Source organism: Nicotiana tomentosiformis, chromosome 5 (genome assembly GCF_000390325.3).
Source record: "Nicotiana tomentosiformis chromosome 5, ASM39032v3, whole genome shotgun sequence".
In the NCBI taxonomy this organism is placed as follows: domain Eukaryota; kingdom Viridiplantae; phylum Streptophyta; class Magnoliopsida; order Solanales; family Solanaceae; genus Nicotiana; species Nicotiana tomentosiformis.
This window is the reverse complement of record NC_090816.1, coordinates 18,347,723-18,375,335: the sequence shown is the minus strand read 5'-3', so window position 1 is coordinate 18,375,335 and position 27,613 is coordinate 18,347,723. Positions and strand designations below refer to the sequence as shown.

At 37.2% G+C, this 27,613-nt stretch overlaps 1 protein-coding gene across 4 annotated transcripts in view; it reads right to left on the bottom strand.

Annotated features, from left to right (window-relative positions):
• LOC104110857 (putative late blight resistance protein homolog R1A-3) overlaps positions 1-24,041 on the bottom strand; it is an 89,740-nt gene extending 65,699 nt beyond the window's left edge. Inside the window, exons 1-5 of one of the 4 annotated variants that reach the window (XM_009620411.3) lie at positions 23,015-24,040; positions 22,629-22,719; positions 21,608-21,732; positions 4,063-8,089; positions 3,706-3,966 (exon numbers count right to left, since the gene is read on the bottom strand). In XM_009620411.3, coding sequence (XP_009618706.2) covers positions 3,956-3,966; positions 4,063-8,089; positions 21,608-21,667 — 4,098 coding nt within the window. In that variant the 5' untranslated portion in view covers positions 21,668-21,732; positions 22,629-22,719; positions 23,015-24,040 and the 3' untranslated portion in view covers positions 3,706-3,955. Of the gene's footprint in view, positions 1-3,705; positions 3,967-4,062; positions 8,090-9,156; positions 9,247-21,607; positions 21,733-22,628; positions 22,894-23,014 lie in introns of those variants that run through there. The other 3 variants (XM_070202027.1, XM_018775851.3, XM_009620413.4) reach the window with 3 other exon arrangements.
• Positions 24,042-27,613: the final 3,572 nt, after the last annotated feature.

Genomic DNA, 27,613 nt, shown 5'->3' with positions numbered 1-27,613 from the left:
CGACTTTGACACTCACTATGGGTCAATAATAATAACTGAAATATAACTAGAATATTTAAATCAGCATGATTTACAGAATTTACAATAATTTGTTTAATCAGCAGAGATAATCAAATTCCTTTAAATGTAACAATTCTTAATATATTAATTAAATTCCTTCAATTCAGAAAAATTCTAATTTATCAATTTAAATCTCATTTACAGGAGTAACAATTAATTCTATAAACAAGCAAGAATAATAATTCATTAAATTTCAAGGATTTTCCAATTTATTAATTAGCTTCTCAAGCTGAAATAAATTATTAAAGTATCGTGTAATTATTATTATTAAGCATGATTTCTGTCGAGGACGTACGTCCCAATCCAGAGTGTCGTGTACACTGCCGAGGGACGTGCGGCGCGATCCATAGATGCATCTATCCTGCCGAGGCATTCGGCCCGCTCCACAAGAAAGGAGGACATTTTCTTATATGCCTCCGGAAGGACAGTATGTTTATTATAAGATAAATTTGGGAGGAGAACAATTTCTTTTAACAATTAATTGATTTAAATAGAAAATCAAGCCTATGAGATTTCCATCCTTTAATATCTTTATCAAACAATTCACAATATATTCATATATATCAATTAATATTAATTAATCAAAGAATATATATATATATATATATATATATATATATCAATTAATATTAATTAATCAAAGAATATAATTTACACAAGTAAGGCATGCTTTGAGTTCTAAACTACCCGGACTTTAGCATTAATAGTAGCTACGCACGGACTCTCGTCACCACGTGCGTACGTAGCCCCACCACAATTAGCAACAATTATTTAATTTTAATCACCTATGCGGTAATTTCCTCCTCACAAGATTAGACAAGAGACTTACCTCGTCTTGCTCCAATTTAATCCACAATTTTGCCTTTTCCACGATTATCCAACTCTGTCTGGCTCGAATCTAGCCAGAATAATTCGATACAATCACTAAAAATTATAGAAAATAAATTCTATAAAGAAATACTACATTTTAAATAAAAATTTCGAAATTAATTAAAAATTCGCCAGCGGGGCCCACATCTCGAAATCCGATAAAAGTTATGAAATCCGACAACCCATTCAATTACGAGTCCAACCACACCAGTTTCACTCAATTCCGACTCCGAATCGATACCGAAATCTTAAATTTTCGTTTCTATGAGATTTCTAAACTTTTCCAAATCTCAAATCTCAAAACACTAATTAAATTGTGAAAAACAATGATACACTTATATATGTACACCAAATCCGAGTTAGAATCACTTACCCCAATGTTTTTCCCTTGAAAATCTGCCAAAAGTCGTCTCTGCTCAAGCTCAAGTTCGTCAAAAATGGCAAATGGGACGAATGCCCTCTTTTTATAAAACTGCCCAGCAGCCTTCAGAACTGGTCCTCGAACTGGGCCTCGATCGCGGCATCGAACATGTGCCCTCGATCAGGGCATCGAGGTTGTACCTTCAATCATGGCATCGAGCTTGGGTCTCGATCCTAGCCCTCGAGCCATACCTTGGAACTGGTCCTCGAACAGGGCCTCGATCAGGGCTTCGATCACAGGCTCGAGCCTGGACCTCGGTCATGGCCTCGATCAGGGCATCGAGGTTGGGCCTTCGATCATAGCCTCAATCATGGCATCGAGCTTGAGCCTTCGATTGTGACCCTCGATCTTGGGTCTCGATCCTGGCCCTCGAGCCTTGCCTTCGATCATGGCCCTCGAGCTGGACCTTCGATCATGGCCCTCGAGTTGGACCTTCGATCATGGCTTCGATACACTAGCTCGAGCATGTACTTCGTCAACCCTGGGCTCGATATCTGGGCTCGATCACAGCTCAGAATGTCCAACAAAAGAGGAAAAATTGCAGCAGCTTTTTAACTCAAATTTTTGATCCGCTAACCATCCGAAACTCATCCGAGGCCCTCAGGACCTCAACCAAATATACCAACAAGTCCTAAAACATCATACAAACTTAGTCGAACCTCTAAATCACATCAAACAACGCTAAAACCATGAATCATACCCCAATTCAAGCTTAATGAAACTAAGAGTTTTCAACTTCTACATTCAATGCTGCAACCTATCAAATCAACTCCGATTGATCTCAAATTTTATACACAAGTCATAAATTACATAACGGAGCTAAAAAAAATTTTGGAACTGGATTCCGACTCCGGTATCAAAAAGTCAACTCCCCGGTCAAACTTTCAAACTTTAAATTCCTATTTTAGCCATTTCAAGCCTAATTTTACTACGGACTTCCAAATAAAATTCCGATCACGCTCCTAAGTCCAAAATTACCATACAGAGCTGTTGGAATCATCAAAATTCTATTCCGGGGTCGTTTTCTCAAAATGTTGACCGAAGTCAAACTTAGCACTTTAAGGCCAACTTAAGGAACCAAGTGTTCCGGTTTCACCTCAAACACTTCCAAATCCCGAACCAACCATCCCCGCAAGTCATAAATCATTACAAGCACCTACGGAAAGTTTTATTTTAGAGAACGGGGTTCTAAAAGTTAAAATGATCGGTTGGGTCATTACAATAGAAATGTATCATTCTTTTTTAAACTGAATAATAAGAAAAGTATGTCACATAAATTAAAAGGGAGGGAGTAATGGTTTTACGACTTTACTGTTATAGTGAGTAATGTTGTTTGGACATAAAAAATAAAATAAAAAAAAAGAGAAAAAAAAAAGAATGTTACATTGATTGGATATTGAAAAGAGTTAACAACATCCCTATATAACAACCATTCACTATAAAAGCCAAGTTTCTCTCGGAATCGATCTTTTATGTTATATTATAATAACAGTACTTCACTATAGCATCCAAAAAATATCAGAACAAATGCGGTTGTTATAGAGAGGTTTGACAGTATATATTCTGTGGATTGACATTGTAAAGAATTCAAAATAGTCTAGATTGTTATTATGAGAGGGAAAGGAAACATAAGCTTAGTCCTGAAAGGATAGTTAGATGGTCAAAATTCCAATTGGATCAGTATCAATATAGATGGATAACTGTTCTTTTTATTCATTTTGCCACTACTATTTTTGCACGAATAATCCATTGGTTAAAAGATTAGAATTTGAAATCCTATGTAACATCTATTATTCAGTTAGGTTCTTGTATCAATTGTAATGTATGTGAGGCAAAAAGTACAGAAGCTTGCTCTTGCCAAATAGTATAATGGTCAAGAGATTAAACTATACTGTTAAATCTACTGTTCAGTTAGGTTCCCTCTTCCTGTCTAAATCTGTAAAATAAAAACTACAGATACTGAAACTTTGTGTTGATTGGAATCTTGAACCAAATGATAAATCATACTGTAGCATTTTTCTTGTAACGTTTCTAATAGGACTATATATTTCTGGCACTGACGAGACCGATTAATTGTGAAGAATATTGATTCAGTTCTATATTAGGGACTTCAGACTTGGCTTGTGAATATTGGAATAGCAAGATGATTATGATGATCCATGCATTGCCCTAATTTTGTCTATTTAATCTGTTCTTGTACCTGTATTTTCATTTCCAAGTTGTCATTTTTAGTGCTCTTAATACCCCTTCTATTTACTTTTATAGACTACCATATGCACACCTATTCCAAGTTAGGCTAATTATCAGAATAATTGATCTAACTGTTGTTAATATTTGAAATATGCCTATGCTAATAGAAGATGAGATTGGAACTTGCTACATTTTCTTTTGAAACTATAAAAGAGCAACAAATGTTAGGCATGAAATTTTAACACAAGCTACCAAAAAACAGGTTCACTTTATACCATACAGGGAAACAAAAGTTAGTGATTCAAAAGGGAAGTTTGGAAAAGAAACAGCTGAAAGAAGGCAAAAAAGTCTGAGGATCAGTCCATCATTTGAAGCCTCAACAGGTTGATGTACTACAAATCGTATGCTCTTCCTTTATACGCGCTCTGCAAAGAAGATTATACAGGTTAAAGTAACAGGAAAAAATATACTGAAAAGGAACTTAATGTATATAAGAAGTTAATAAGTTAGTATATACGTACTGAGATTTGGCTGGTCATAAGGACGTAAGATGACCGCATTCAACTTTACCTCAAGCTTGTCTTCTCCCGTCATTTCTGAAACATATTTCTTAACCTTTATGGCTGAATCTACAAGTTGACGGTTGCCAACCAGGTAGATGGACTTTAATGAAGCAATATCCCCAAAACTTTCCGGGATCTCCATAAGCTCATCACACCATTGTATATGTAATTCCTCGAGGAGGAAAAAGGATTCCTCTCCAACCTGCCATTCAGAAAAAGACACTGATTCCAGTTTCAGCGATCTGAGATTCTCGAAGGTGACTTCTTCCATGTTCCATTCTTTCCCCTCGATGATTGCGTTTCTTAGATGCAGGATTTGAAGGTTGGGTATTCTCGCAATTCCTGACAGTGAATCAGATGAAAGATCAAACCCCTTCAAGTCCAATTCTTTCAAGCTCAAAGGGAAGTGAAAATCCCACTGATGTGCATGTGAACACTTACGACGCTGAAACCATGCGGAGACTTCTTCAAGTTCATTAAGGACATCCAATCTTGGAAAATAAACCTCCTCTGAAAAATCCCATGGTCCGCTAATTTCGCATGTAAGGCTTCGAAGATTAGGAAACCTTTTTAAAATATCCTCTGTGTCATCCAAACAGGAAAAACTGAACTTATCTAAAATTCTCAAATTCTCTAACTTCCAGTCCTCTTCTAACACTTTTGGTTCGCCGTCATCATCCCAATCAAAGAAAGTACAACTATCAATGTTAAAACGTCGTAGCTTTGCTAGACTCCAAATACTAGGTGATACTACCATCCTTGATCCCCAATTTGCCACCACCAGAGTTTCTAGATTACATAGGTTTGAAAATGATGGAGGGAGAGCTTCTGTCTCCGTCCAAATGTTTAAACACCTCAAATGAAAAAGCATGCCTATTTCATTCAGCAAGGAATCTGTCAATCTTATGTTGCGCAGCTCCAACCTTTTAAGAAGCCTCAAGTGTTGTAGGTGACAACTGTAGGAAAGACAAGTGTCCTTCCCATCTTCCACGATTACCTTCAACGAGAGGAGGTGTTTAACATAAGGATTTTTCTTTTCTGGATTGAACAGGACAACATTTTCATCCGGATGATCATAATGAATGGTCATTCCACGTGGCATCAAATCTGAAGAAGAAGAAGAAGAAGAAGAAGAAGAAGAAGAAGAAGAAGAGGAAGACGACAATGGAGCATTTGAATTTGTGAAGTCAAACAACTTTTCCTTTCTAGCTTTTATGGAACAAAAATCATGCACAAGATCATGGATTTTGCAACTCTGGCCCCAACCTCTCTCATTGAAAGCTATTACCAAGCTACTGGAAATTAACTCATCCACATAAACCTCCAGTACTTCTTCCACACTCTTCATCTCAATTTGTTCCACAAGTCCTTCGGCACTCCATAAAGCTTTCAATTCAGAAATTTCAATATCTTCGTCCTTTGGATAGCTTGCAAGGTAAATCAAGCAAGGCTTAAGGTGATCTGGTAAATGGTCATAACTTAATTGTACAACCTTCATCACTTCCTCTTCATCCTTAAAAATAAAGGAATTCAAGTTATTTAGAACTTCAAGCCACGAAGCCTCTTTCTTTTCCTTCCGTGCAAGAACTCCACAGATCAGATCAAGTACCAATGGCAGCCCATCACAGGTTCGGGCTATTTTTTCTCCAACCTCCTTTAGTTCATCAGGGCAATGTTCTTCTCCGAATACCCTTTTCTCTAATAACTCCCAACTTTCTTCTAGTCTTAGCAATCGAAGGCTAAGAGGATCAGAGTGGAGTTTTCCATGCAAAGCCACATCCTTTTTTCGACTAGTTAAAATAACTCTGCCTCCTTTCTTACGTACAGGAAAAGGCATTGTTAGCTCATCCCATGTTGCATTATCCCACAAGTCATCCAAGACAATAAGGTACCTTTTTCCAAACAGTTGTTTCCGTAGCTTATCAGCAACGTCGTCATCTATGTCATCCTCGCTGAATCTTTTTCCCAAACCAACAACTTGATTATAAATTTCCTGCAACAACTTTTTCACATTGCGCTCTTGGTCAACTGTGCACCAAGCACGAACGTCAAAATGATCAACAACAGATTTATCATTATATACTTTGTAAGCCAAAGTAGTTTTTCCGACTCCTGGCATACCAATTATGGAAATGACATCTTCTTTACCTGGTTCACTGGTGAGCTTCCTAATTATCCAATCTGTCTCCTCCTTAAAACCTACAATTATTTGGCCAGCTGTTGATGATTTTCTTTCCACTAACTTGTTGAGAGAGTTCACAACAATAAGACCCTTGTTCTTGGAGATCTTCTCTAGTACCTCTTTTTTGATGCGCTTGATCTTTTCTACGGCAGCAGGAAGCAAGAAGATAAGCTGCAAGAGACCATGGTCTCTGACAAGAATTGATTTAATGGAATGTTCTGCCTCATATGCCACATCTAGAACATGAGTCCAAAGATCTCTATTCAATTCTTGCTCAACATTCCCGAAGATCGATCTAATAAATTCTAAGTCTTCTTTCACTAGCCCAATTTCTTTCTTTATCAAAGCAACTGAACAAACATTAGAATTGAGCAAGTCATTTAATTTTTTGAGTAGAAGAGTCATGAAGAGTGGCCCGTCACTCATGGGGAAGCAGAGTTGAGATGAGTCTGCAGGGGCTTTTAGGAAAACATGTTTGAGATCTTCCTTCATGAGTTCAATACTTTCCAACAAGTCTAGAGTTGCACAGTTAGTTTCACTCATATTCTCGCCGTTCCTTGATTTATCTTCTAAGTTGCGAACAAGAATGGATACCTTCATGGTAAGTGCTCCAACACGTGTTAAGAGACCAGAGAAGTTCTCCTTGGGCAAATCTGTGAGAATAATTAATAGGAACTCCATCATGACATGAATGTTTCGAGCAATAGTGCTAGCAGTAAGAACATTTACCATGTGCGCTTGTAGAACAATTAGATATTCTCTAAGAATGCCCGGAGAGGCTTCTAAGAGATGCTTAATGAAGCGTCCAACTTCTGCTGACTTTGAAGCTTTCAAATATGTGGAACATATGTGCATAACCTCCAGTTCAACAGGAATAATCTTCAAAAATAGATGAACTATCATGGAATTGACTTCATGGAGTATTTCATCAGAATCATATATTTCATCAGGACTATCTGTTTCATGAGGTTCAGCTGTTTCATCTATTTCATCAGAATCATATATTTCATCAGGATCATCTGTTTCATGAGGTTCAGCTGTTTCATCAGAATCATATATTTCATCTGAATCATCTGCTTCATCTATTTCATCAGAATCATATATTTCATCAGGATCATCTGTTTCATGAGGTTCAGCTGTTTCATCAGAATCATATATTTCATCTGAATCATCTGCTTCATCTATTTCATCAAGTTGACAAGACAAAAGGTCAAAACAGAAGTGCCCTACTCTCTCAGCCATAAGTTGAAACTGAGGTAAGACATATTCAACTGTCTCATGCTCAACATAACCATTTACTTTCAGCACAAGAAAATCTCTTAAATTTCCACATATATCCCGGAGAAGCTCATATTGAGTCATTAATGGCAAAATCAGCTTGGCACAACACTCGGGTAGATCATGGAGATTCACAAGGAGGGCGTCTAAAAGTTCAACCAACTGCGCCTCAGTCATGGTGGCACTTGATTCAGGATAATGATGTGAGCTGATATAACTTTTGATATTTTCCAGGACGTGAGGAACAACGCGGTCCATATCATATTTAACCAAGAAGTCATCTCCACTCTTATAGAAAACTGACTGAACCATATCATCAACCTGTTGTGCTTTGCGAGACATTTTGGCACTAAAACCATCCAAATTGAAATAAGAAAGCTGAAGAAATGTTGACATAAATGTCAGCTCCAATTTCAGCTTTACAATTTGATCCATGTCAAGAGCAATTTGATCTTCTTCGTTCTTTAACCTCTCTATGAAATCCAGAAGATTTACAATGTCCTTGCGAAGTACAGCAGATGACATCTGCCAAAAGACCAAATCTCATATCAACTTTATTAAAGCTACATATGCACTCTAAATTAACAGGCAGCTAACATAACTGTAGAGGTCCTTCTTCAAATAGCCTACTGGATAAGCTAAATGTTTATCCTGTCGTTACATCTAATATCACAAAGCAAGCATGTCAAAAGATAATGGTTTACTTTGTATATGTTATTTACTCAAAATAAGAGTGAACCAAGTTCGACGGCAAACAAAGAAAAAAAACTATTTTCCAATTTATTTGTACGATCGAGTTTCTACTGATCTGTCCATCCAAAAAATAGTAAATTACTCGAGAGTCAGAAAAGATTTTATGCTATTTGATAGATTATATTACAGAGTAGACACTAGAGAAGGATGGATGATTCTGTAAAGACTTCCTTAAACTATTTTCTTGGAGAAAGAGGTGAAAAGAGGTAATTGGCAAACATGTAAAACAACGCCTTGCAAATTATAACTGACGAGGATCAATAAGCTTTATACTGTTTATATAGATTTTTTTGCTTTAATTATAAACATGCGACTTAACTCCACTGTACTTGCTCATATTGCCGGCCTAAACGCGATTAAAGGAAGGGGGTTGCGGTAGGCTGACAACTAGTGTAGCCCCTGATTTCACCCTTTCGGATTTCAAGCTACTTGCCTCTAATGTTTGTTGGTCCAATGGCCTCACCACTGGCTATCCCTCTATTAAAATGATGGGCAAGTGGCGGGGAATCACCCGTATTTAGTACGAGCAGAGTAGAAATTGCTCATACCTTTCGGTCTTTGGCATTCACCTGTCACCCGTGATCCGAAAAGACTAACCTCAATAACGTGCGCAATCATACCTTAGTTCAGGATCTACATACGAGTATGTAGGAGGAGAAAAACTGGTCAATCTATGATGAATCGTTGCATATAGAATATATTGAGCTAAATGAAACGAGATGATTAGTGAAGATTCATAGAGCCTACCCCAACTTGTTTGGGATTGAGATAGTAGTAGTTGTTGTATAAAACTTGATTAGCTCAAATTCGTGACTATTCACACAGATATTAGCACTAACCTGGATGGGTAAGGCCAAAATAAGTTCGTACACATGATAAATAATTGAGAATGAACAAGAATATTGTTTGAGATCTTAGTTTCCCAAATCCAATATTCCATCTCGGCTTAATTAATTGAATGAGTCTCTCAGTTTAGGGCTTTTCCACTCAAACACTTAATAGAAATTGCAAGAGTTGTTAGTAAAGGGGAATGGTAAACATGTGAATGGCTTAATAGTGCTGGAGCCAGGTCCTACCCTGCAGCTACAAAAGACTGAGTCTTTGACTAATTCTTCGACCGCCTCTGAAGAGTAAATGTTTCTTTGTAGTAAAAAAGATTAGACACATTGAAAAAATTTAGTTGTTTCAAGAATGTAAAAATTGATAGCGAATTAGACTGTTATTCATTGTAATGCGTTCCCCTTGGCTAAACAAACTAGCTTACACTTTACTGTCTTATTATCATAAAAAATATTCGATTGGAAGTGTAACACCCCGAAAAATTTTGAAGTGTTTTAAGGCTACTAAGAAGATTAACGTGTGCTAATTATATTAATCCGGATGTGAACAAGGACTAATGATATGAAAGATATCAATTTATCATGGTAATATGTGTACAAGGTATATTAATAATGGTTTATGGTCTAAGAAGAGCCCTAAGGATAAGTCAGTTGGAAACTATATGATGGGCTAAAGTTTCAAATGAGTTTGCACAAGACCTAACTTTAAACGGGCATAACTCCCAATATATGAAGATTTATGTGGTGTACGAGCTATCAAATTAAAGATCTGTGAGTCTAGTTTTCAATGCTTCAAACCATTTGTCTTTTGGATATTGTTACAAGAAGTTATGATCTTTTTACTAAAAGTTAGCTAGCAGCCACGTAGCTACGCGAGCTGTGCGTAGCTACGCTGCCTTGTGCGTAGCTGATTCCAGCAAGCTTGCCAAAGGAAGGGGAGCTGAAGAGGAAGTGAGCGTAGCTACGCACGTCATCAAAATTATAAAAGTGGCTATTTTGGGGAAGAGAAAGAGATGAAATTTTGGAGTTAGGTCTTGAATCTAGAGAGAAGGATGAGCACATCCCTCATCAACATACTTCAAGGTAAGTGTTTACGATGCATTTGTGGCTACATAACACCATTTAATGTTAATTCTAACATCATTCATGGATCAAAATCCATAAGAAATGTATTGAATTTTCAAAAAATACATGTAATGACCGGGCCGGTCGTTTTGAGTATTACAGTCTCATTCCCCCATTTACTGCTCTATTTGTGCTTTATAGCTGTATTATAACCTATCGGATTAGTTAGTTCGGATCCGGAGAGATTTCGGAATGATGAGCACATATATTGTTGGTGGAGGCATGATGCAATATGTGGTATTTGCAAACAAACAGGCCATGTTACAAAAGTATGTAAGTTCAAAGACACTCAACATAATCCTCAAGCAAAAATAGCAGAAGCAGTAATTGAGGAGGAGCAATTGTTTTAGAGCAACTGAAGCAAAGGAGGAATATTGATGATTTGCTTCAGTTACCGTTGAATCTTTTTAGCATAATAAGTTAGCTTAGTTTTAGGATGAATTTCAATTTTAAATTTTTATTAGATTATTTAAGTTAGTTGAGATATTTTAGCTTTTTTGAATTTTAAATTATGTGATTTTTTTTCCCTAATTGGCTATTTAAAACCTTGTTATGCTTAATAAAATTATTGAGAGACTTTTTCAATCAATACTTTTAATCTTTTTGTTGCCCCATCTTTTAAAAAAACCAACAAACATCTTATTTATTATTGAAAGGATTTTTGGGAAAATTACTATTTTCAAACTTACTCATATTTTTGGCAATTTTGGTAAACGATTTGGGTTTTCACTGATGTACTTGAAAGGTAGAACTATTTTTAGAAATCATGATTTAAGCTGAGCATTTTATTGCTTTATGTTGATATGAACTGTTGTTGGTTATGGCAGTTGAACTTTGACCTTAGTACAAGCTCGTCACTACTTTCAACCTAAGGTTAGGTTTGTTACTTATTGAGTACATGGGGTCGGTTGTACTCATACTACACTTCTGCACCTTGCGTGCAGATGTTGGCTGCTGATGTTGCTGTGTACGTTGGGAGCTGGATCTGAAGATGTACCTGCGTTCCGGTTTTAGCTTCCTCTTGTTCATGGTAGCCGTAGATTCATAAAACTCTGTTTATGTACTTTTCAAACAGATGATGTATTTACTTCATACCAGCTTTGTAAACTTTATTCTTAGAAACTCATGATTTGTACTACCAGTCCTCGGGGAATGTATCAAATTCAAATATTTCTTTATTTAATGGCTTTATTAATTATTATTGGAATTGGTTAGTGGTTAATGGGCTTACCTAGCGGGTTGGGTTAGGTGCCATCACGACAAGTTGGATTTTGGGTCGTGACAAGGTGGTATCAGAGCTCTAGGTTCATAGGTTCTACAAGTCATGAGCAAGTGTCTAGTAGAGTCTTGCAGATCGGTATGATGACGTCCATACTTATCTTCGAGAGGCTACAGGACATTTAAGGTAATTTCCCATCTTTCTTTCCTTATCGTGCGAAATTGATTCAGCTTGAAATATCACTCTTTGAATTCCATCCACACATTCGTATGCGCACATGAGCGCTCGGTATCAGTTGTGCATCGCCAGCTTATGATTCTATGAATGAGGTTCGAGATGTGTAGTCTGTGTTTTGGTGATGGGCCAGTCTGGAGGACTTGAGGCCATGGTTAGACCGCAGCTTATGCTCGGTAGCTTCAGTTGTAACTTGTACGTTTGGACTCATATGTATGGTAATGTCTCCACGAGTGGAAATTTGTGGCTCGATGAGCAGTGGAATGGCTTTGTGATGAGTATGATGTGACTGCGGGATGTGGTAAGACGATTTGAATGTGACGAGAAGTATTTCCTTGAAATGTAAAAAGGGCCGTAGGATGCTTGATTTTCGTTTTTATGTAACGTACAATCTCGAGTATTAATATTTTGAAGGATCTTTCACGTTGTTAAATTTTGGGACAAATTAAATTCTCATGTCTAGTTAATAAGTTTGGACTCAGATACACTAAGTGATTGCGTAGAAATTGTGGCTGCGAAAGGGTATAGCAAGATGCCAATTTGAGATTAAGCAGGTGGATTATCTCCTGTGGAGTAATCTACAGCGGGGCGTATGTGTTGAGGTTTGAATTTGAATCTGGTTGAGAAAGTTGACTTGAGTGTTAAGAGAAAGAATGCGAGTCTAGGTACGATTGAGGTATTTTTATGGTTGGCGTTGTATGAGCTTGAGAAGAATTTTCGTTGTACTGACTGCAGTATTATGGCAGTAATAAAGTATGGGTATTGTCAGTTATCGAGTGTTTTAATTTATGGCTTTGAGCCAAGTGGGGGAGCCTGCTATTGACAACTCAATTCATGGTTATATGTTAAGTTTTAGTTTTGGTCTGAGGCATACTTGTGGATTAGTTATGACTTGCAGAGGTTGAGATCGAGGATGACTCGAGTACTGAAATTCCTGAATACGGGTTATATTGCGCTTTATGAGTATATGAAAGTCATGGGATGAGTGAGTTATTATTAGTGAATGATGCAGTGCGCACAGAGAATGAATTTGATCGGTGGTGTTAAGGCAGGATTACCTCTTTGAGTGTTGTTGTGCTAATGGGGCACAAGTCTTTCAGCCCGTTTGGGCGGTGCAATTTTCATATTTGAGCAAAATGGGTGACTCTCGAGAAGGTGCTAATGTATTCAAAAATGTATAAGTGCCAATTGAAAATTTTTCAAATTCGTATATCGCTAGAATCAGTTATTTACATTGGATGGTGTCGGGACTTGCGGCAATTTTGTATGACTATGGATTCTACATTTCAGTATAAGAAAGGAAAGGGAGACAATTTTAAATTTACATAAGGTCTTTCAGAGTGGATACCTCGGTTGTGGTGCTTTTGGGATAATTAAGAGAGAATTCAGCGGCGTATGGGCCTTAGGGCGTAGTGGTTCTATGCTAGGATTCGTGGGGTGAGTTGTGGTTAAAGATTGTGGTGTGATAGCAAGGAGAAGTATCAATATGAAGACAAATTCGGAAGGGACTCGGAGATATAGGACAACTTGGTAGTAGGTTGGATCAGTATTGTAATGAATATGATCGGTTCTTTGGGTGCTAATGATGTGGGGGTTTTCTACAGGTGCCTTGTGGCAATACTCTTGGGTTTGGCGACCTGCGTGGCTTGGTTGAGTTAGAGAGATTCAGTTCTGATGGCTTGATTATGTGCAAATGGATTCCAAGTCATTCTCGAGGATTTCTACCACGGTTTGGGATGGATATTTCCTACCGGCCTGAGAAGCATGTTGAGTATTGTGATTTTCTACCGGATGGGATTAAATGGAAGGCTTTTGGCTGATCGGATATGTATTCTGCTTGTGACTCAGAATGATTATAAGGTTCTCGTATTTTTCATATGATGGCATGATAGATGCAGTGTGTTGTGTGGGATTAAGGTTTGCATGTGCAAGGTCACGGTTTAGTTTTGAAGGGGAGGTCATAAATTCTTAGAGGGCGTGGACGGTTTTCGATGTTTAGATGAATGCTATAACTATTGGGTATTGAGTGAGTAGAGTGTACATTTCAGAAGGCGCAATATGTTTTGAATTATGGATATTTCATAGGTATTGCGGCACTCTCCTGGTTGATCGACTACTGATTTTAAGATGTTGTTATGTGGCACGAAAGAATGGGAGAAGTATTCCTCGTGGGATGATCGTGTATGAGAGATGTGTTAGACATTCGGGCTGTGGAGATGGAATCAAAAATGGTGATTCGTGTGTTCTATGGATTTGGAGAATGGGAGTTGTCAGGAGCAGATTGTTTCATGGTTACGGACTGTGAAGTCGTGGCCGAAGCTATCCAGATAATAGTATGTATTATGACTCAGTCGTTGTGGATTTTCGGAGGGTTATTTATCTATTTGTGGGTGACCAGAGTTGATTTGGGGGTCCATTGGTAGGCCCAATTAGGATGTGTATTCTACACCGAGTCAGATTGGTTGGCTCCCTACTGCTATTGTCGAAGAATGTGCCATTCGGTTGGTGTTGGACTTATTCGTGTTCTGAAATGATCAGTGAGTTACTATTCTATGCTACAAACAGTTGTGATTCATTGGTTATATGTACATATGGAACGGTTCTATTGGGGGCCTTATGGCGAAATTCGGGCGAGATGAGTATTTGGGTACTGCATGATCGATTGCGTATTGGTTATGTTCTTTCATGTTTTGTATGGCATTGTGTCATTTGCTTCTCCGTGGTTATTGATTTTGAGCAGGGTGGCTCGAGGTATATAATATGGACCAGCGTTTGGATGGGGTCACGCATTGCAGCGGAGTTATATTAAGGTATAAACCTTTTGTTAGAATCGTGTGATGGTTCTACGGTGTGTGATGGATTTTCAGCATTTCGTTGTGGCGGTATTTGTTAATCTTGTGGGGCAGTTCTCTTATTTGAATCATTTTTCCATGACTGAGTACATTTGAATTGTTGCGTATTGGTGCACGGATGGCACGGTTTGTGGCTCTGAGTTATATGAGTGTGGCATATATGTGGGATAGTTGTGTTTAATAATATAAGGTCATTGGACCTAGAATGGGTACTACCAGGTTCGATTACGGTATATTCGGGAGGACAATATTGAAATTCGGCTTAGAAGTGATTATGGTTCTAGTTGGGGCGAGAGAGCTCTATGACTTGTTGATCTAATAAGGGGTCATGAGATTTTTGCGTGTTTCTTTCATTATCAGGAGTGTACGAAGGTTTTGGAACGAGGTTTTATTTGATATGGGGTTTAATACCAGTACCGGGTTAGTTGGAGTAGTTACTGTGATCGGGAATGGTGTTGCGAGCATGCGAGTTGTTTAGTATGTTATGTGATTATGTCTAGGATTACGGTTATGGCTTGATACAGCTTGTTCGGACTCATACAGTGTGTAGTGTGTAGATGTGAGATTCGTGTCTTGAAAAGAAATTCTGAATGTTGAAAAATTGAATTCCAAGGTTTTTGGGCCAAGATTAAATTAATGATATTTGTTATGTTGTGTTATCGGGCCTATATGGAATAGGGTGTCGTGGGATCACCCCCGGGTACGTGTGTGGTAAGATGAAATAGTGATTTGATGGCTTGGAAACAACTCTTGGCACGTTCGGCTGTAATACTCAAAATGACCGACCGGGTCATTACATTCTCCCCCACTTAAACATACGTTCGAGGACGAACGTATTTTTAAGTGGGGGAGAATGTAACGACCCGGCCGGTCATTTTGAGTATTACAGCCTCGTTTCCCCATTTACTGCTCTATTTATGCTTTATAGCTGTACTATGACCTATCGGATTAGTTAGTTCGGGTCCGGAGAGATTTCGGAATGAATTGAGACACTTAGTCTCATAATGGAAAGCTTAAGTTGGGAAAAGTCGACCGCATGTCGATTTATGTGTAAACGACCTCGGATTTGAATTCTGATGATTCCAATAGCTTCGTATGGTGTTTCTGGATTTAGGAGCGTGTCCGGAAAGTTATTTGAAAGTCCGTAGTGGAATTAGGCTTGAAATGGCGAAAGTTGAATTTTTGGAAAGTTTGACCGAGGGGTTGACTTTTTGATATCGGAGTCAGAATCCGATTCTGGAAATTGGAATAGGTCCTTAATGTGAAATGTGACTTGTATGCAAAATTTAAGGTCAATCGGACGTGATTTGATAGGTTTCGGCATCGGTTATGGAAGTTGAATTTTCAAAGTTCATTAGGCTTGAATTGGAGTATGATTTGTGATTTTGATGTTGTTTGATATAATTTGAGACCTAGCGTAGGTCCGAGTTATGTTATGGAACTTGTCGGTATATTTGGACGGGGTCCGAAAGACTCGGGTGAGTTTCGGACGAGGTTTGGAGCATTTTGGAAGTTTTGGCTAAGGCTGGAATTTTTCTGGTTCTGGTGTGACCGCACCTGCGGAGTGTTGGGCGCAGGTGCGGAGCTGCAAAAGCGGCAATGCCATCGCAAAAGCGTGAAGGGAGCTGGGCGTGAGGACCGCAGATGCGGGTGCTTGGACGCACCTGCGCAACCGCAGATGCGGTTCACGTGCGCAGAAGCGGGCACCGCAGATGCGACAATGGCCATCGCAAAAGCGGCCTCGCTCGCAAATGCGCGCATTTTTCCGCATAAGCGAGGGTCGCAGGTGCGACCTCTTGTCCGCAGATACTGAAGTCGCTGGGGCAGAAGCTTAAATTCGGGGTTTCGTGATTTTTCACCCATTTTCGGATCTTGGAGCTCGGTTTGGGCGATTTTGGAGAGGAATGTTTTCACACAACTTGGGGTAAGTGTTCTTGACTCCCTTGTGATTATATTTCATGAATCTATCTTCATTTTTAGCAATTGGTTGATGAATTTAAAGAGGAAATTGGGGGTGTTGGCCTACAGTTTCATAATATGAATTTTTGAGTTTTGAACATCGATTTGGAGACGGAATTGAGTAAAATTAGTATGGTTGAACTTGTAATTGGATGGGTTATCGGATTTGTGAGTTTCGTCGGATTCCGAGACGTGGGCTCCACGAGCGATTTTGGGTGTAATTTCGGATTTTGTGGGAAACATTAGTATTTTGATATGGAATTAATTCCTATAATTTGTGTGGACTGAATCAATTAATTTTGTCTAGATTCGAGCCGTTCGGGAGTTGATACGCGCAGAATGGAATTTCTTGAGCATTGTTTAGCTTGCTCGACATTGGATTCGTCTTGTTCGAGGTAAGTAACTCTTCTAATCTTGGAGCTGAGGGTATGAACCCTAAATATACGTGTTATGTGTTTGGTGTTGAGGTGACGCACATGCTAGGTGACGGGCTTGTGGGCGTGCACCGTGTGAACTGTGACTCCGTTATTTCTGTGGTACTGTGTAGTTACCTGAACTTATCTGTAATCATGAAATCTCTACGTACTAGAGTTATCGAGCTGTGATTCATATTAGAAGCCATGTCTAGGCTACATGCCTATTCTGTTGGGACCCACCGAGGTCATTTCTGTTGTTGAGTTATCTGCTTTCATTGCATTACATACTCAGTCATACGCATTCATATGCATATCATATCTCAGTCTCTGTTGTTATTTATTGATGCATCATATTATTATTTTCGGGCTAGTATCATGACACTGTGAGCCCGTGAGAGAGAGACTGGAGAGATTGATGACTGAGTGAGGCCGAGTGCCTGATTATGAGTGACATTTATGAGATCGGGCTGCACGCCGCAGTGGTTATACTGATTTATGATAGCGCTTGGGCTGAAGGAGCTCCTCCGGAGTCTGCACATGCCCCAGTGAGCGCGGTTGATATTATTGAGGGATGGATCTTCCCTGAGCATGGATCTTGTCCGAAGCATTATATACCTGGAGATGGATCTTCTCCACGAGCTGGATTGGCCCTACTCGGTACTGAGTGAATGATGATCAGTTGATGTGTATATTCCGGGATGGATCTTCCCTGGGCCGGATTGGCCATATATAGTACCGAGTGATTGAGCATGATGAGTGGAGTGTGTGAGAAAGTAAGATTGAGTACTCTGAGAGTGTGAGTACATGAGTTCATCTCTGAGATACATTGCATTGACATGCACACATGACATACAGGCATAGAGATGTATTTTTCTCGTGTTGTACGATATCACGTCATTCATGATTTCTCACACATATTGACATATGGGCATAGTGATGCACTTGTTTTACACTGGTCATCTGGAATGAAAATGAAACATCTTATTTATTATTGAAAGGATTTTTGGGAAAATTACTGTTTTCCAACTTACTCATATTTTTGGCAACTTCGGTAAACGATTTGGGTTTACACTGATGTACTTGAAAGGCAGAATTATTTTAAGAAATCATGATTTAAGCTGAGCATTTTATCTCTGAGTTACTTTTTGTATTACTTGATTTATGTTGTTATGGCAGTTGAACTCTGACCTTGGTACAAGCTCGTCACTACTTTCAACCTAAAGTTAGGTTTGTTATTTATTGAGTACATGGGGTCGGTTGTACTCATACTACACTTCTATATCTTGCGTGTAGATGTTGGCTGCTGATGTTGCTGTGTTCGTTGGGAGCTGGATCTGAAGATATACCTGCGTTCCGGTTGTAGCTGCCTCGTGTTTATGGTAGCCTTAGCTTCATAAAACTCGGTTTATGTACTTTTCAAACAGATGATGTATTTACTTCATACCAGCTTTGTATATTCTATTCTTAGAAGCTCATGATTTATACTACCAGTTCTTGAAAAATGTATCAGATTCAGATATTTCTTTACTTAATTGCTTTATTAATTGTTATTGGAATTGGTTAGTGGTTAATTGGCTTACCTAGCGGGTTGGGTTAGGTGCCATCACGACTAGTTGGATTTTGGGTCGTGACACCAAAAAGAGGAAAAGTGAGATTCTTCCACCAAGAGATAGTCCTTTCACTTGAACTTCAGATATATGATATATTGGAGTATGGGTAACATGTTTATGAGTTTTATTTGACGTTGTAATGAGATATTGTATGAACCCTAAGGGTGGGTCTTGAGAATGCCATTTTGAGTAAAAAAGAAGATGTATAGTGATGAATTGATATAATTGGAATTGTTTTGAGTTTCTAATGATTTCCTAAGTTGTGCGGATTCTTCGATTTTGGTGTCGTCCCCATCCGGATACGGGACGGTACGGGAACGGGATACGTCCTGGATACGGTCAACTGACTTCGGACACTTTGACCGGAGTCCATCGACAAATTTGGGAGAAAAATTGAGATTTTGATTTCTCAAAATCAAAAATAAAACAGATTTAAAACAACGAAAGAATAATGTCCATCTTGGAGAATGAAAGATTGAATTGTACAATATTCATGTAAGTTTTTCACAGAATATCTCTCAAAATTTACAATCTTTTTATAGCTCTAATTTTTATTACCTGAATCCCCGCACCCATATCCATATCCGAATCCGCACTCTCGAATCTTAAAATTTAGATTTTGCTGAATCCAATACTCGGATCCGTCCCCGTATCGGATACCCGCACCCGAATCCGAGCAACTTAGATGATTCCAACAGACTTGATAATGTAATGATGAACGAATTGAATTGGGAATCACCATTTGGGTAAAATACAACACTAGTTCTTGAAATGGGTTTTTTTGAACCTAGAGTTTTGTTGGAGAAGACAATGAATAGTGACTTGATGATATTGGGTAATTAACGTAGTATCATTAATGACTCCCAATGAATATTAAATGATAAGAATGGAATTGAATAAGCTAATGGGTGAACCATCCAATTTGGGATGGTTGAAGTCTCGTTGCCGAATTGTGAAGCCTAAATGGATATTTATAAATCTTTTCATATTTGTTTTGATGTAGTTGGGATATCTAATGGTAGATATTGAATTGTGTGTGATATTTGAGCATTTTAATCAATTGGAGCATTTGTAGTATTTTTGGAGCTTGAAATTTGAGGTAAGTTGATTATGACTTGCTCTTCTTGAAGGAATCTCTCTAAAGTCATGTTTTGAGTTAATACGTGTTATTATTTATAAATGTGCATCTATACTTGTAGGGACAAGCGGAAGGATGTCACCATGTGTTTCTAAGTTTGTTAGTTTTGAAGTGTGATGTGATTTTATATAAAAGTCTTATTTTCAAAACTTGTTTGCAAGATGATACCTAAGAAAAATTTTATAAGTTTTATTAAAACTTATGTGTTGATAAGAGTATAAACTATTTGAGTGATAAGGATACGTTTCATGAAAAAGTATGTGTTTTGAAATTTAAAAAATGGAGTAGCACTTGTTGTATCTTTAAAAAATTGATGTTAAATTGCTAAAGGCATTGACATGAAAATGGTTATTCATTTGATTTTGTTCAAAATGGTTTGGATTGACTATGAAAATCATGATTTGATAAAACAAATCTTTCGAGGCTATTAGGCTATGAATCTATTTTTGATATTCAAATGTTTTGGGAGTTACTAGTAGAGACGACCGAGATTGGTTCGAATATTAAGTTCGTTACCATGAAACTACACGTGCCGGTGTATGGACGTATTCCAAGGCTAAGCCGAGGTTTGTAGGATAAAGTCCCCCATTGAGAGGGCAAATGATCATTACTTAAAGTAATAAGGTTAAGTCAACTCGTACGGCACTACGGGAAGCCGCCCAGACAAGTAGGGTCAAATACTTGTTGCTAGGTCGATCACCTAGTAGTTGTTTATTATGTCGGTGTTGGTATAGTACTCCCAGTGAAAGATAAAGAATACTTTCTTATGTTTATGCCTAAGGAGCCGAAAGTGATTTCGATGAATTAATGAAGGTGAAATGGTTTTGTATGATTTTATTAAAAATCTTGGATTGATATAAATGTTTTAAGAATTTATATCATGGTTTATACTTCACTTGTCTTTTCATTTGAAATGATAAAGAGCATGATTTATATTATTGTTTATCACTTTATATCAAATATTGGTTGCATAGTTTTTGTAAAATCTTGTCCTAGGAACTTGAGTTAGTGAGAGTCTATGACACTTATTGAGTACCGTGGTGGTGTACTCAGCCCTCAGGGGCCCCTCTTCGGGGCTCCACTTACTTTACATGTTTCAGAATTAGGGATATGATATGTAGCATGCAGACATGGCTAGGATGACTTTCTTCCCAAAATATATGGTGAGGCACCACTCCTATTTCGTGGTAGCTATCATGTTGTCTTTTTATTTTATGCTAGTCAGACATTGGCCCAAATATTGAGTTCTATTCTTGGTATAGAGGGTCCATAAATAGTTGTGATGAGTTGTAATAACGGGATGGTACACGACATATGTAAAAAGATATTTATTGCATTTGATCCCATTATTATCATGAAAGGCGTCATGTGTGATTTTGAATTGGAAAAATATTTTATCATTTAACTTGAAAATGTGTATGATTTTCAAAGAGCCTCCGCAGTTAAATTGGTTTTCATGCATATTGTTTGGGTACATCATATGGTTTGGTTCGCTCGGATCGGGCAGTGTGTCTGGTGCCGGTCAAGTGGTTTTGGGTCGTGACAGGAAGATTACTGATTTCGTCTTACAATGATTTTTAACATTATTGTTAGATAGTGGTATGCTTATTTATTACTACTACTTACTACATCTGAGTAAGAATTTTTTTAATTAAATCTATTATCGCGATGTTAATATTCTAAAATGTGTTACTTAGTCCGGATGTTCACCTAATAAATATTTTTATGCCTTAGCAAGTAATAAATATTCTACCAAAAAAGATGCCATTATCAGATTATGAACTTCTAAACAACAATTCCCAATTGATATGAATAACATTATATTGTGATGAAGATTATTTGGATAATCATCCAATTTAATATATTAGTTTTAATACAATAACTATTGTATGACATACCAATGAGTTGCTTGCTTCCCCTTTCTCTCCTTCTCCGTCTTTTTCTTTTCCTCTTTCCATTTATGTAATCTTCACTGCTCGAGTCAAAGTAGCTTCTCCTTCCCTTCCTCTCAAGTTCTCAAGACCTGATGTATATAAAGTGCATAAACCTTTATATGGAGAAAGAAGTGAAAGAAGTAGAAACTGAAGGAAGAAGCATAAGCATATACCAGGAAACAGTTTACTGCAGATATAGCCAGACATCTCAAAAAAAAAAAGTTGATTGACCATAGTACTCTCAGCCCAATTACCAAAATAGAAATAGCAGTACTGTACTTCAGCCTGAGCCCAAAATTTGTAAAGCTTGTTGTCAAGTTGATTGCATAGGGTTTTTGCTAATTTTTTTAATATTTTAACACAAGATTTTCACCTTGTAGTAGTGTTATATAAAACGGCAGCCCGATGAACAAAGCATCTCGGTTCATGTAGGGTTCGCGGAAGGGCGGGTGTGATGTAGGCAGCCTAATTGGAGTAGTGTTATATATTAGAAAAAATATACACATTCAGTTTTTTGTTCCTTAACTATCGATCTAGGTCAAACATCGAATGTTGTGTAATTAGCAATTATTTTGAAGAATAGTAACTTTCTATGCAATTAGTTTCTAACCAGAAATGCCAATCTTAATTACACATAACAGCTGTTAATTTTTTAAGAAGGAACTTATAAGATAAAGAAGAAAATATAACACCCAAATATTCAGAAACAAAACCCGTCATATATTTCTTCCCTAGTCCTGCTCATTTACCATGACTTTTCAAGAACAGCTAGATTTATTGTATTCAGTATTTGTTGCTTCTATTTCTATCAAGAGATCAAGATCTGTTGTTGATTTACGCTGCAAGTGTTAACAAGCTAGTATACTTCATCAAGCTCCTAATTCTATAACTCATAAGTATATGATTTAGCTGAGCCTCACCCATCATATATTGTGCTTAAATAATCAATAAAGTCAAATAAAAACCTTTGTTAGAATAAACATACCTTTTGACCGCTTAAAGTTCAGCAACCAAGATTAAGCTGTTATCAGCTCTTGTTTGTTTGAGAAATAGGTGAAGAATGGCCAAGAAAGTACCTGGGATTCAGAAAATATATGTGAGAGAAGTTGAAGTAATTGGCTAAAGACAACTTACAAGGCCACCAGTAGAAAGAAGAATCAAATACAGATTGATAATTCCATTATTAAATACAATTCATTGACTTCTGAATTAAAGTCTGTTTAATGCTAATTCTTTTCTTAGTCTTTGTAATCCATTGTGAATACTATATATATGTCCCTTGTTATGAGATCTGGCCTATCATATTATATACTCCACTTGTCTAGATATTCGTTTTTTTTTTGTTTTGTTTGGGCAATTTCCGGTCCTCACCTGCAGAAGTCAGAAGCTCTTGCTCAAGCTCTTCCATCTTCTTCTTTGAGCATTCAAATTTGAGGATAAGTTTATCGAATGCCTCCTTAAAATTTACATGCTCCTCAGTATTCGATTCTTGAGCTTGAAATGCCTTCTGCAATGCATTAAGCTCAGTGTCATCAATTTTTTTTTTCTACAATCTGCTTTTGCAATTTCTACAAGCTCTCCAAATTCCTTGACAGTCTCATGTAGCCAGAGGCGGACCTATGTGTTATAGTGAGGGGTCACCGGACCTGTAAGTATCGGCAGAAATCTTGTATACATATATGAATATACCTTGAAAATTGTTAATTTAAATCACTTGGCACCATGAACACTAGAAAGTAGAATATTGTGCCCCTTCGCATAAAAATTACGGGTCCGCCTCTGCAGGAAGCAGTCTCTTTTGTGAGTGACAATTCATCCTTTAACTTCACATTTTGAGATTCAGTGTCTACTAATGCTCCAGCAACTCTTTGTAATCCTAGCTCAAGCAGCCTTTTCTTGTGCTTCTGATATTCTCTACAAGCAGATGAAACACTTGAATTGCCACTTTACCCTCTGCAGGAGAAGTTGTGAAATGTGAACCACCCCAGTGCTTCTCAATTTGAACTAGATTTTCAGAGACGGAAGCTAATTCGTCAAAAGGTTCCAGTACCTCACAAATTGGCATTTCATCGAACATCTTCCGCCCACCGTACAGCAAGTAGTAAAAACCCTTAAAGACAATTATGTTTCTCTCTTCTCTTCCCCGTCTCCCTCTAGTAGGCAATTCTTATGCAGTAAAATTTAATAGAACGATCAAATTGTGTTAGAAGAAGATAATTTTGTCTTTGAATTCTTTTATTCCGCAGTGCTACTAGAACAGGCTCAAATTCATCCTCCTCTCTCTTTCTTTCTTTCTTTCTTTCTTTTCCTTCTAATAAATTATGAGCACACAATTAATGATTTTAATTAATTTGGTTGGAGAAAATTGAAAAGCATCATTATTGGACTTTGTTGAGCTTGAAAAAAAATTATTAAAGAAGATAATATGTGTCTGTTAATTTTTGAAGGTTTAGGTTGGATCTAACTTGTCACGACCCAATTTCACCTATAGGTCGTGATGACGTCGGACACCGCTGTCAGACAAGCTAACAATAAATACTAAATAAATTCTCATTTTAATATTTTTGAAGTCATAGTTGTTCCCCTCAATTAAATAGCAGAAGATGACATTTACCAAATACGTACTAATATCTTTAAAAAATTTCAATACAATGCAACCCATAATCATCCCAAAACCCAGTGTCACAAGTGCATGAGCATTTACTAGGGAATTAAAATAAAATACAGCATCGGTCTAGAATACAAATTAGACAAGAAAATATAATAACTCTAAAGGAGACTCTATTAGTTGTGGATCGTAATATAGAATGCAGCTCACCTATATCCCCACAATTATTAACCACACATCTGCGCCAACAAGGCCGCTATACATATATGTACCTGCACAATAAAATGTGCAGTAAGTGCAGTATGAGTACGAAAACAACGTGTACCCAGTAAGTATCAAGCCTAATCTCGAAGAGGTAAAGACGAGATAGCCGACTATGACACTCACTATAGGTCAATAATATTAAATAATCATGAAAATAGAAATATTTATATCAACGTGATTCACAGAGTTAACAATAATTTTATTGTACCAGCAGAGGCAATTAAATTCCTTCAATTCCAATAATTTTTAATATATTAATTAAATTCCTTTCATTCAAATAATTTCTAATCTATTAATTAAATCCTTCAATTTCAATAAAAATTCCAATTTATCAAATAGTTTTACAAGCTGCAATTCAATTTCAATAATTTTTCAATTTATCAAATAGCTTTACAATCTGCAATTCAATTTCAATAAATTTTCAATTTATCAAATAGCTTTACAAGCTGTAATAAACTGTCCAAGTATCGTGTAATTATTATTATTATTAAGCATGATTTCTGTCGAGGTCGTACGGCCCGATCCAGAGTTTCGTGTACACTATCGAGGGACGCGCAGCACGATCCATAGATGCATCTATCCTGTCGAGGCGTTCGGCCCGCTCCACAAGAAAGGAGGATATTTTCTTATGTACCTCCGGAAGGAGAGTATATTCATTATGAGATAAATTCGGGAGGATGAACAATTTCTTTAAACAGTTAATTAATTTAAACAGAAAATTAAGCATATGAAATTTTCATCTTTATTATATTTCCTAACAATTCACAATTTATATATCAAATAATTCAATTAAATAAAGAATACAATTTACACAAGTAATTCATGCTTTGAGTCCTAAACTACCCGGACTTTAGCATTAATAGTAGCTACGCACGGACTCTCGTCACCTCGCGCGTACGTAGCCCCCGCAATTAGCAATAATTATTCAATTAGATCCCTATGGGATAATTTTCCCCTCACAAAATTAGGCAAGAGACTTACCTCGCTTCGAAGTTCCATAGCCGGCTCCCAAGCTTTTCAAATAACTCGACCGATGCCCAATGCTCCAAAACTCGCTTTCGCTTTATTAACATTCACAAGCTTTTAATCCTCCTCTGATATCGTAACATTGAGTAAAATGCTCATATGCCACCAACAAATTGGTATTTATAATTACAATCCCAATTACAATCAAAATATGACTCAAAAATATTTATCAATATCCATTTACGGCTCTCAAGTTGGCTACAAGCCTCCAACTCAAATCGTCTAATAAGTTCACTTACTAGCACATTCGGCTCCACTCTTATCATTCAATACCCATTTGAAGTCATCAATGATACTACATAAATTCTCCAACACCGCCAAATTACTATTCATCGTCTTCCTTAACCAACATTTCCAAAACATTCAATTTTGTGATTACTTAGTTGAATACTTCCAACTAAGATAGAAAATGATTTCATAGATTTATTGCATCCTTTAATTTCATTTCTAATAACACTATTCATCTTTCCCTCATTTTCTCAAGAACATTATTCATGTCATGAACTAGAGTTTATGAAATAAATTATCCAACAACAACAACTTGAAACAACTATTAGAATTACTCTCACCGACTCATAAGAAATGAGCTTGAAGCATTAGTATTACCTTCTTGAAGCTTTTTCTTGAAATTCCAATGTTTGAGAAATTTGGTGTTCTTGAACAACTTAAAAGATTTCTAGGGATTTCAAAGATTGAAGTATGTTAATACTAGTGTTAATAGGATGTTATTAACTTAAAATATCCAAAAAAAACTCACCTTGTATTCTTAAGTAGTCCCCAAGGTCGAATCCACCATGAAAGAACCAATCCCTAGCTCAAGAAAATCCCCAAAAATGGTTGTTGCCCGTGACTGCCTTATAAAGGCACAGGTGCTTCAGCGAGTTGTACCTTACGCTGTGCAGGTTGTACCTCGTATTACAAGTTTTGCCCTGCTGGACACCATTTACTAAAACGTCCATAAGTCCTTGTAGAAATATCCAAATGACGAACGGTCAAAAGCGTTAGAAACTAGACTCGAAGATCTTTCATTTGATAGGTTGTACATCATATAATCCTTATATATATATATATATATATATATATATATATATATATATATATATATATATATATATATATATGTATATATGCATGGTCGTCCAAAGTTAGATTTTTATGTGTACTTATTTAGAACTTTAGTCTATCATGTAATTTCCAACTTGATTAAGACTTAGGGCTCTCCTTAGACCCTACATCACTTATAATATGACTCGTTCACTTATTAACATACAAACCTGTTAGAACCTTAAAATCCCGATTCCGGGGTCGTTTTCTCAAAGTGTTGACCGAAGTCAAATTTGCCCTTTTAAGGCTAACTTAAGGAACCAAGTGTTCCGATTTTAACCCAAACACTTCCAAATCCCGAACCAACCATCCCCGCAAGTCATAAATTATTAAAAACACATTCGGAGAGTTTTATTTAGGGAAACGGGGTTCTAAAAGTCGAAACGACCGGTTGGGTCGTTACATTCTCACACTTAAATATACGTTTGTCCTCAAACGTGCTAAGGATTATTCCAGAGTTATCCAAAATCATTGTTTAACACCTCGTGCACCTACCCGTGCTACCACACCCAGTTGAGCACATTAACTCGAGCCAATTTGAAAATTCTCCCCTTTATTTAGGCAAATAAGCCTTAGAGCCGAATTCTAACATTCAGAATTCTCCACTATGCCTGTTTCCAACCTATGAATGTCGTATCAATCACTACACGATGCACCAATACAAGATTGCATACCTTTGTTGAATTTAGACCATGCACTGCATGATTCACATAACTATAATAACATCCTCTGATAACAATAGCCAAAATTTCACGAATCTGATATTCATAACACACCTCATGATACATATAAGTCATGTTCCAACTCTTGAAATGCTTCCACGATGGAAGAAATGTGTAGAAATTCATAACCAACTGCCGAGTCAACAATTATTGAGTTTCTCCTTCTGACAAGAACCATTGCCTCATTATAACCAAATAATGGTATTTGCTCTTTATTACACTTCATATAATCCGATCGCACTGATC